At 47.8% G+C, this 11426-nt stretch overlaps 1 protein-coding gene across 7 annotated transcripts in view; it reads right to left on the reverse strand.

Moving 5' to 3' along the window:
- The window catches only part of CDK2AP1 (cyclin dependent kinase 2 associated protein 1), a 28746-nt gene extending 25363 nt beyond the window's left edge, over nucleotides 1-3383 (reverse strand). Inside the window, exon 1 of one of the 7 annotated variants that reach the window (XM_069214992.1) lies at nucleotides 3211-3383. In XM_069214992.1, the coding sequence (XP_069071093.1) occupies nucleotides 3211-3277 (67 nt within the window). In that variant the 5' untranslated portion in view covers nucleotides 3278-3383. Of the gene's footprint in view, nucleotides 1-2498; nucleotides 2752-3210 lie in introns of those variants that run through there. The other 6 variants (XM_069214991.1, XM_069214989.1, XM_069214987.1 and 3 more) reach the window with 6 other exon arrangements.
- Nucleotides 3384-11426: the final 8043 nt, after the last annotated feature.

Genomic DNA, 11426 nt, shown 5'->3' on the forward strand with positions numbered 1-11426 from the left:
GAGTGGCCTGTAAATGACACCTGAACCGCGACTTGGCAATGCAGGGCCACAGTGCATGTGCTGGCTGTTTTTTGTTTTCACCGTGATTTTGTTACTGCTGGCAAGAAAAGGGTGCCTTCTTCAAACACGGAAATGTTTGTTAAAACCAGCCGGTGAGACACTTGGTTGCGTGTAGTATAAAAGGAAAATAGTTTCCTTATAGAATTCAGAAGTGGTGGTTTGAGTCTAAACACAATTTGCTTTGTTAAACACACAACGTAAGTACAGGTGAATGGTTTTTGAAGTGACTGCCTACAAGGATCAACTTTCAAGTGTGGGCCTGTGTTATGTCGGCCCTACTCACAACTTAACAGAGCAGTTTATTTTGGAGTCGAAAAAAAGGATAGCTCTTGTTTGTTAATGAAGGTATGTATATGAAGTTAAAAGATGCTCATGGCAAAGGGGCATCGTTACAGCCACGCAGCGGACCAGGATCTAAGCGATGGATGGTGCAGCTGTCTGCTAAAGGCTGCAATGAGGTCCTCTGGTGCAGCAGTTTCATTTTTACAAGTCTCACCAAAGTTAATATTTCGAGAACGGAAGTGCAGGTTCATAATTCTGTAGAACTTGAATTATGAAAGCAAGGGGGGGGGGGAGGGGTATGAGAGGGAAAAGCATAAGAAACCCTGGTGTAGTGAGGTACACAAATGCCAGGTGACATGGAAGATGCCCTGTGAGCGTGCTTAAGGGCACCTTACATGCCCATGGTAACGGCTTCTTCGGAAAGGCCTGGCACCGCCAGGTATAAAGATTCCCTATTCCACTTTCTCAAGGACTGCATGCACATCATGAGTCAAGGGAAACAGTATAAAAGCCTTCTTAAACTACCAATCCCAGAATTCCATGGCTGTAGGAAGGTGCACGCAGCACACCATTACATGCGAGACCAGGGAGGCCCCCGGGCCAACCAATCCTAACCGCGGACACATACACAGCACTGGCTGCAGCCAACTCAAGATCACTCGTTACTGACCTCTCGTACGGAGTTGCATTGGGTTTGCCCATTGTCCTCTTTACACCCGTGGCCAGTGCTCAATTCTCGACACCGTACACTCTTGCGCAAAAAGAGTAACAGCCATCATCAGTTCGAGCTCCTCGGCAAATACTTTTCTATTCAACCGTGCAATGATTAGTATCAACCCCACCTCCCTCCAAAATAATAAGTAATTGATGACTGCCAACATCAACAAAAAAAAATTGTACACGTGCGCAGCACTGTACAAAGTATAACATACAACAATAACGTGCTTTCTTACATAGCTCTGTTTTCGGCTGTGTGGCGCAATCAAATGTGCAAACTTCTGGTTATTACTCATCTCAGCAGGCACGCGAACCCACTGGGCCCCCTCTTCCGGCTTCTGTCACAAACCACTAATTAACACATTATTAAGTTAGGTTCTATTATTTACCAGCCGGGTTGTATGCCGTCGGTGCTGTACAACAAACTATAAATAACATCAGGTGATATACCATGTCACATGTATGCATGCTGTGTTACTATTAGAAATGACTCATTGCATTACATGTAATTAACAATGTACAGGCAACCTTAAAATGTCAGTATCACAGAGACGAAACAGAGGGCCGCTTGTCCCCTCTACCTGTTCTAGCACCAAGAGGCAATTAACTTTGCTGTTGGCGCTACATAAAATAGCAAATGTTTTATTTTTTTTCTCACCAGCTATTGTACATGTACTTGGCCCTGTGGAGCTAGAATACAATACGTTAAGCAGAGTACTGGAATACTGCTCAGTAATATCGGAAATCACTTTTCAGCAAAGTGCAAATCGATTTAAATGAGGTAATAAAAAGGCCGGTCTGCTGCATTACATCTCTTTTGTGTTCTAAATCCACTGGGCTCCCTGCCACCCATCCCCCTCCCGTCAGCGCAGTGGAGGGGGTTCACAGAAGGCTTGGCATGCACCCCCAATGGCGCTTCACTACCGTCCCAACCCCCAAGCGTCGAGGTGGTCCCCACAATCTGGGACATAAAGGCGCAAGTACGACTCTACCCCGAATTTTAAAAGGGACCCTGGTGTCCCCCCCCCCCCGAGACTCCCACATCTCAGATATTCATTGGCATTGGATTAGGAAGGAAAGCCCCCACACACAAACCCCCACCGAGAATTGAGGTGCCCCCTGAAAGGTACACCCTTCCGCACCTAACTACCCCCCTCATGCCACAGGGGGCTTGGTTACGCGCCTGTCAGTAACGCGTTAAAATTCCACGAGTGGTTAAAAACACACATTTCAGACACAGGTTATCTACCCCAAAATTCAGCGAAAGCGCCACATCAGCAACTTCGAGACCTTTTGTTTAGAAAATGTAAGCACATCTGCAAAAAATAAAAATAAAGGGGTTGGAGCATGCACAATATGTACTGAAGACTAAACGTATCCCCTCCCCCACCGCTCATCCGTGCACAGAATAAATGGCCGCTTCAAAAAACATCAAATACTCCAAAATAAAGTCTTTGGGGCTTCGCGAGGACAGGAGGCAACCTCGGCGTGGCCTTCAGGGTGGAACATGGGTACACGCTCCAAGCACCGTAGCGAAAGTCCACAAAAGTAACGATCCTTGAAAAATTAAATCGCACAACATGGAAAAATAGTACGGCAGGAGATCCAAGAACAATTTAACGCCGCCTCGGGAACCCCGCCGATGAAGAGAAAATGAAGACATTCTGCCATCTGCTTCCTCCTTCCCCTTTGTCTTTATGAAACCCACGGCGCTGCTGGTGCTGCTGCCGCCTTAGCTGTAGTGCCGCGTTTGGCCGCTGGAGGCCGCCCGCCTCCACGCAAACACACACACATCCCTGCTCCTGATCAATCAGCAGCCCTAGGGAGGCAATCATGGTGGAACCGGGGCTGATCAAAAGGGCTCCGGCTGATACATGTTACACGCTGGAACGACCTACCGGGGGTGGCGGAGCAGCCCCCACCGCGGGCGGGGGTCCCTGGGCCGCCCTGGCCCCCCATCCCCTGGCAGCCGGGGCCCCACCGGCTGACTGATCATGGCGGATGTGTGAATCAGCTCTCAGGATCTGACCCTGCACACAGAACTGGACAGAAACTACAGACCGGGGCTTTCCCCAGGTATTCCTCGCTCACCCCGAGTCGGGGCCCCCAAAAGCCCCCCAAACTGCCCCTCCAAGCCCCATTCACACTTACCCTGGTTCATGGAGCCCACAGGCATGTGGCTGTTCGAGTTGGGCTTGTAAGGCATTCCCAGAGACATTATAAATTACAGAAATAAAAATGTCCTGAAATTCAGTGAAGCGTCTCTGTCTCTCTCCCTCAGACACTTTTTGTTTACAGCGGCAGCACCGGCAAATATGGCCGTCACTTTATATTGACACCCACAATGCAATATATCATCTATACATCATTAAGGGGGGCTGGGGAGGGGGGGCTCCAGAGATCCCAAAAACTTTACAGACATCTTACAAAAAATAATGAATCTCACCCCGCACCCATACAACTGGTCTAAAAAATATATCCCGTGCTTTTTTGCTTTTTTTTTGTTTCAAAAAAGTGATTTTGGGCATGTAATTCTTTTGAAGCAGGGACGTTTTTTTAAAGTGCAAACTTTTTAAAAAGCATTTTTAACATTAAAACCAATCACAATGTGTTAGAATTCCGACTGAGGGGGTTAAAAAGTGAAATGCAGTGGGAAATATAACTTCACAATTTTTTTTTTTTCTGTTAACTGCGTGGTTTCTTTCTCGAAAAAAGGACAGGTTAAATAAAGGAACCACGTGGATACTCTAACATATATTTTTTAAACAAACATGGTCTAGTGCAGCTAAGTTTAGTATCTGATATTCGGCACTAAATAAGTATACGATTCAGCCCCGTGATCCCCAAAATATCTGTGCAAGGACCCCCAGTGACCCTTCTCTAAAGAGGACCAAAAATGTAAAATGTCTTACACTTAAATGCGTATTTTCAGTGACCAGCGTCGCTAAAACCACGCCTTTCCACAAGGTGATCGGTATAATTTTAATTACATATATATTTTTTTAGTTTCTCGTGGGCGTACAGTTAAAACGCGCTGCGTTATTTTTCAAGGGCATGTGCTAGAAAAAAAAAATGCCGTTCTTTCTTTTCGTTCTGGTCTGAAAGCCATGAAAATGTCTTTGAAATGAAAGGAATGGGCGTGCCCGTAGGTGGCAGCAATTCTAAGCTATCCATGTTGTGCCCTTGGCTAATTCACAGCAGTAGCCATTTTAAGAAATGCAGAGACAGTGGTGTAAAGGTGAAGCCAGTGCAACACAATGGAAGGCTGTGTCTCACTGCCCCCCCCCCCGGCTGCCCCCTCTTTCAAAGGCTCGGGCACGTCCCTCGTTTTCTTTGAAATCGTCCCATTTTTAACGCTTTTCAAGGCTGTTGAGGATTCTTCCGCGTGTCATCGCGTCTGATTGTTTTAGTAAGGGAAACATGCATTTAAAAACACAAGTACCTATTTTTGGCACACAGGTGTAAATACAGATTACTCCCTCCTTCCAGCTGAATTTGGCAAGACTGTAAAGGCATTTTGATTCCATATAAGACATAAAATAGTGTAATCTAGTCAGTAACTTTACATTTATTACTAAAATATATTAGCAATGGGCAAGGGGCAGGCAAAATGGAAAATTAAATGACCTCTTTTGAATGTCTACTAACTTGGTTAAGTTCTACAGGTGCTCCAATTTCCAAGCAGAAAGTTAATTTTTGATAGTAAGAGCAGGCACTCAAGGGAATTCTTCTGGGTGCATAGTCACCACAAGTCAGTTATCTCTGTGGTAACTTTTCCAACACCTTCTTACCAACAGTGCCCCAGTGTGCCTGCCACAAGATGCCGGCTCTCTTCACATGGTCACCTAGTAAAGGGCCGATATCACTTGGCAAACGCCAGGTGACCAGGAAACCCCAATACTCAGAATGCGTTTCCGCCTTATAGGTGAAGGGTCTGCATATTTCGAATCCGTTAAATAATGTGTAACCTGGCAAACACACAAGCTAGTTTATGGCTGGGAGAGGAGTGATCACACCCTTCTTCAGGCACTGCCCCACTCTAATGTCCAGCTATGGCAGCTCAGGCTGTGATGGCTAGAAAGCCTCATCGCTAGGCTCCATCTTCGCAAAGGCTCGTCTCCTCGCACATACACTGAAAATGTTTCCAAGTTGGCAGGTCTTAATCTACAACCAATAGGAAGAAGGATGGGGTATTGGCACCAACCTCAAGATCAGCCAAGCTTTTACCATTCTGCCTAATTTGGGGACTTTGGTCCTTCCTGAGCATGGTTTAGGAAGCCTGAGTTATTGATTGACAGGTGCTTCGTCCTGGTTATACTCCCCACCTGCCACTATATATAGAACTGACAACTTTCAGTGGATGCTGGTCCTTAGAAACTGAAGCGAGAGATGTATAGGAGAGACTTTCCGTAAACCACTAGCCTCACCGACCAAGTAAAAAAAAAAAAAAACAATAGGAGTCCATTTATAGCTCTGGAAAAGTTTCACAAATCTGAATGTATCCATCCACCTGGGACTGCACACTCTTAGCAATCAAGATACTATTTTGGAATCTTGGTCCCAAGTCAGGTGTTTATTTTTATGTTTTATTGCTGGACAGCACACACTACATAGCAAATGTGCATCTAAACCCTTTAGTGAGCTGCATTTAAGAGTGAGGAGGTCACATTACGGTGCCTCACAAAGGTCATGGTGAGGTGGAAAAAACAGCATTAAATATACAGCATGAACAGGTAGTTTCTACAAAGAATATCACACTATCAGATTTGGGGTTGCAAAGGCTGTCTCAGGTGCAAGATGCTTACAATGGCTTCCTCGGGTATAAGTAGTTCACACAGTCCTGACTTTTTCTTTGCACTCTGGTAGCAGATTTGTTTCCCCACTTTCAAGCCCAGGGCTTCATGTAGAGGATAGCAAAGAAAAAATTCCCCACATGACTATCAGCTCGCACCTTGCAGCTCTACAGACTTCTCTTCTTTGGATGCATTCAGCTTTGCTACAAAAGCAGTTCATTCATTTTCTTTCTCAGGAGAAGGCTGCGTTTTATTCTGGGGACAAGGATTTGCTTTTGGAAACACCACAGCAGCTGCAATGTTAGATTTTTGACTAGGTCTCATTTATGAAAAGCATTTAATCTTCTTTAAATTGGATAAGATTGTGCCTGGAAGTTAAAGGAATTATTTTGTTCAAGTTGTCCTTAAATCAGCAAACACAGGCAAATTCATATGTTCAGGCCCAAAACACCTGACCAGAATAGAAAAATCAATGACTCAGGGCCAGAAAAATCAAAATTACCAAAAATATTGTGTTTTTATATCCTTAAATAAATTAATGCAAAGGTGCCACAAATGTTGGAAAGTGTAGGAAAGCATACGTTTTGGCATGGTTAGCGCCCACTTTTTGCCTGGTTTCTGATGTGATTTCCCCTGGAAGTTCACTGGGACTCTGCTAACCAGGTCCGCAGTGCCAGAGCTCTTTCTCAAAACTGCACAGTTCTCCACAATTGGCACCCACTGTAAGTCCCTAGTAAATAGTACCCCTGGTACCTAGGGCCTGGGGTACTAAGGTAGGTCCCTGAGGGCTTCACCACCAATTGTGCAACCCCCAGAAACCCCTTACCAAACCCACACAGTGCTGCCATTGCAGAATGCATGTGTTGGTGCAGGTAAAATTGAAAACATGCCCTGTCACACACAACTGTGTTCCAGGTCCCCTATCACTGCATATGCCAGGTGTAAGTCACCGCTAAGTCATGGTGCATCAGGGCATATGCTCAAGCAGATATGCCCCTGCTATGTGTCTGTCGGTTCTGAGACATAGTAAGTGAACAGGGAAGCCATTTTAAATGTATGTGCTGGGCACTGGTCATTACGAGTTCCCCAGCTACATGATGGCTTCTCTGAACCCTGGGATGTTTAGTATCAAACATCTCAGAGTAATAAACCCTCACTGATTCCAGTGATGGATTTATTAATAAAGGCACCCAGAGGGCACCTTAGAGGTGCCCCCTGAAAAACTACCAGCTGCTAGTGTTGACTGACTGGACCCGACCAGTTCAGCCACCTCAGATGCGTTTCTGGACCCCCAAGGTGACTGCCAGCACCCTTGAGGGCCTGTGATAAAAGCCTGCACTGGACGGAGGTGTTATCACCTCACCCTGGCAGGATAGACATTCCAGGACGGGGAGCTTCAAAGGTCTAGCCTCCATTGTAATGGGACCCAGGTCTCTCCGGGTGGCGGAGATGACCGATCCCAACCCATGTCCTGATCCCAGTTTTGGCAGCAGCACAGGAAGGACAATTAGGCAGAATAGGAGGTGTGCCCATTTCATGCTAGTCTGACCCCTAAGGTGGACGATCTGAAGTGGATGCCACTTTTCAAATTCCTCCATCTTGTTTAGAAGGAATTAGGCCACTAGGGTTAGGGTTATGCCCACTTCCCAACGGAAGTGGTCATAGAAAGGGTGTAATCCCCCTTAGGGTGGGCAGCCTATTGGCTTCCTCCCGGCACTCCTTGTAACAGCCTTCAATTGAGTAGTTAGGTGGCACCCCTGAACCCTAGAACTCAGACCCTGATGACCTACGAAGACAAGGACACAGAAGAGTCGCACCTGCAGAAGAGGAAAAGGAGAAGCAGCGGACCTTACCTTGCTGGACTGCCTGCTGACCTCAAAGGACTCTGTCCAGGAACCCAACTTGTCCTGCCTTCCATAAAGACTCAAGTCTCCCGTGAACATCGGACCTGCTCTGCAACAAAACCTGAAGAAAGGACTTTGCAGCCTCTGGAATCACAAAGACCCGACACCCGAAGTGACCACTGCACTCGACGTCCACAACCCGAAGTGAAGCCAACCAACGGTGCCAAAAAGATTCCCCAGCATTCCAGAGACTGAGACAAGTGTGGTTTCACCCATTGTAGGAAGTTGGCTCTGTATGTGCTATTTCAAAGTAAGGAATAGCATGCACAGAGTCCAAGGGTTCCCCTTAGAGGTAAAATAGTGGTAAAAAGAGATAATACTAATGCTCTATTTTGTGGTAGTGTGGTCGAGCAGTAGGCTTATCCAAGGAGTAGTGTTAAGCATTTGTTGTACATACACATAGACAATAAATGAGGTACACACACTCAGAGACAAATCCAGCCAATAGGTTTTGTTATAGAAAAATATATTTTCTTAGTTTATTTTAAGAACCACAGGTTCAATTTTAACATGTAATATCTTGTTTGAAAGGTATTGCAGGTAAGTACATTAGGAACTTTGAATCATTTCAATTGCATGTATACTTTTCAAGTTATTCACAAATAGCTATTTTAAAAGTGGACACAGTGCAATTTTCACAGTTCCTGGGGGAGGTAAGTTGTTGTTAGTTTTACCAGGTAAGTAAGACACTTACAGGGTTCAGTTCTTGGTCCAAGGTAGCCCACCGTTGGGGGTTCAGAGCAACCCCAAAGTCACCACACCAGCAGCTCAGGGCCGGTCAGGTGCAGAGTTCAAAGTGGTGCCCAAAACGCATAGGCTTCAATGGAGAGAAGGGGGTGCCCCGGTTCCAGTCTGCCAGCAGGTAAGTACCCGCGTCTTCGGAGGGCAGACCAGGGGGGTTTTGTAGGGCACCGGTGGGGACACAAGCCCACACAGAAATTTCACCCCCCAGCGGCGCGGGGGCGGCCGGGTGCAGTGTTAGAACAAGCGTCGGGTTCGCAATGGAAGTCAATGAGAGATCAAGGGATCTCTTCAGCGCTGCAGGCAGGCAAGGGGGGGCTTCCTCGGGGAAACCTCCACTTGGGCAAGGGAGAGGGACTCCTGGGGGTCACTTCTGCAGTGAAAGTCCGGTCCTTCAGGTCCTGGGGGCTGCGGGTGCAGGGTCTTTTCCAGGCGTCGGGACTTAGGTTTCAGAGAGTCGCGGTCAGGGGAAGCCTCGGGATTCCCTCTGCAGGCGGCGCTGTGGGGGCTCAGGGGGGACAGGTTTTGGTACTCACAGTCGTAGAGTAGTCCGGGGGTCCTCCCTGAGGTGTTGGTTCTCCACCAGCCGAGTCGGGGTCGCCGGGTGCAGTGTTGCAAGTCTCACGCTTCTTGCGGGGAGATTGCAGGATTCTTTAAAGCTGCTCCTTTGGATAAAGTTGCAGTCTTTTTGGAGCAGGTCCGCTGTCCTCGGGAGTTTCTTGTCGTCGTCGAAGCAGGGCAGTCCTCAGAGGATTCAGAGGTCGCTGGTCCCTTTGGAAGGCGTCGCTGGAGCAGAGTTCTTTGGAAGGCAGGAGACAGGCCGGTGAGTTTCTGGAGCCAAGGCAGTTGTTGTCTTCTGGTCTTCCTCTGCAGGGGTTTTCAGCTAGGCAGTCCTTCTTGTTGTTGTTGCAGGAATCTAGTTTCTAGGTTCAGGGAGAGCCCTTAAATACTAAATTTAAGGGCGTGTTTAGGTCTGGGGGGTTAGTAGCCAATGGCTACTAGCCCTGAGGGTGGGTACACCCTCTTTGTGCCTCCTCCCAAGGGGAGGGGGTCACATTCCTATCCCTATTGGGGGAATCCTCCTTCTACAAGATGGAGGATTGCTAAAAGTCAGAGTCACCTCAGCTCAGGACACCTTAGGGGCTGTCCTGACTGGCCAGTGACTCCTCCTTGTTTTTCTCATTATCTCTCCTGGACTTGCCGCCAAAAGTGGGGGCTGGGTCCAGGGGGCGGGCATCTCCACTAGCTGGAGTGCCCTGGGGCATTGTAACACGAAGTTTGAGCCTTTGAAGCTCACTGCTAGGTGTTACAGTTCCTGCAGGGGGGAGGTGTGAAGCACCTCCACCCAGAGCAGGCTTTGTTTCTGTCCTCAGAGAGCACAAAGGCTCTCACCGCATGAGGTCAGACACTCGTCTCTCAGCAGCAGGCTGGCACAGACCAGTCAGTCCTGCACTGAACAATTGGCTAAAATACAGGGGGTATCTCTAAGATGCCCTCTGTGTGCATTTTTTAATAAATCCAACACTGGCATCAGTGTGGGTTTATTATTCTGAGAAGTTTGATACTAAACTTCCCAGTATTCAGTGTAGCCATTATGGAGCTGTGGAGTTCGTTTTTGACAGACTCCCAGCCCATATACTCTTATGGCTACCCTGTACTTACAATGTCTAAGGTTTTGCTTAGACACTGTAGGGGCATAGTGCTCATGCACATATGCCCTCACCTGTGGTATAGTGCACCCTGCCTTAGGGCTGCAAGGCCTACTAGAGGGGTGACTTACCTATGCCACAGGCAGTGGGAGGTTGGCATGGCACCCTGAGGGGAGTGCCATGTCGACTTAGTCATTTTCTCCCATCAGCACACACAAGCTGGCAAGCAGTGTGTCTGTGCTGAGTGAGGGGTCCCTAGGGTGGCATAAGACATGCTGCAGCCCTTAGAGACCTTCCCTGGCATCAGGGCCCTTGGTACCAGAGGTACCAGTTACAAGGGACTTACCTAGGTGCCAGGGTTGTGCCAATTGTGGAAACAATGGTACATTTTAGGTGAAAGAACACTGGTGCTGGGGCCTGGTTAGCAGGGTCCCAGCACACTTCTCAGTCAAGTCAGCATCAGTATCAGGCAAAAAGCGGGGGGTAACTGCAACAGGGAGCCATTTCTTTACACCCATCTTGGACTCACCCAAGACACCTGCAGCCTCTGCACGCAGTCCCCCTTTTCCACAGCTATGTGGTGAGAGAAAACCCAACGCCTCCAACAATCACTGCACCCGTCTCCCATGACCCGATCCGAGGTGGGTCACCGGTGCCAACGACATCCCCAGGCTCCTCTGAGCTCAAGTCCACCCCTGTTGGACTCCCTGACGACTCCTGCAGCCTCAACACACAGTACCCCCTGACCGCGAGTGCTCCTGGATGAGAAAGCCCGATGCCTAAGGACATCGCTATATCTGTCGCCCCTGGGCCCTGGAGAAAAATACCAAAGTGTACCTATGTCCTCGAGCACCCCACATCTACAGCCTACCTGTTTGTTGTCCCTAAATGGCTTCCAAGCCAGAGCCTGCAGCCTGTTTCTCACGTGGTCCAACTCCCAATGAGAACCACTGGGCACCCAATGTCTTACTGCACCCCTGCACTTGGCCGCTCCCATGTCGCCCGGTTTGACCTGTTGGTGTGGTTCTCATCAGTGCCCAGTATTTACCTTCGCTCTCTGAGATTGGGCCCTTAAGCTGTTGTTAACCATGTGTTTGCTGAACAGTGTTTTCCTCCATAGGTTACATGAAGAACTCTAAGAATTGCATTGTGTTGATTTTTGAAACTGCAAAGTATTTATGCTTGAAAACTTTCCTGATTACAAAGTTCTCTGGTTTGAAACATATATAAAAAGTAGTGTTCTTTTTCTAATTTGGTCTCAGAGTTATTCTTCGAGAGTG

Source organism: Pleurodeles waltl, chromosome 11 (genome assembly GCF_031143425.1).
Source record: "Pleurodeles waltl isolate 20211129_DDA chromosome 11, aPleWal1.hap1.20221129, whole genome shotgun sequence".
NCBI lineage: Eukaryota > Metazoa > Chordata > Amphibia > Caudata > Salamandridae > Pleurodeles > Pleurodeles waltl.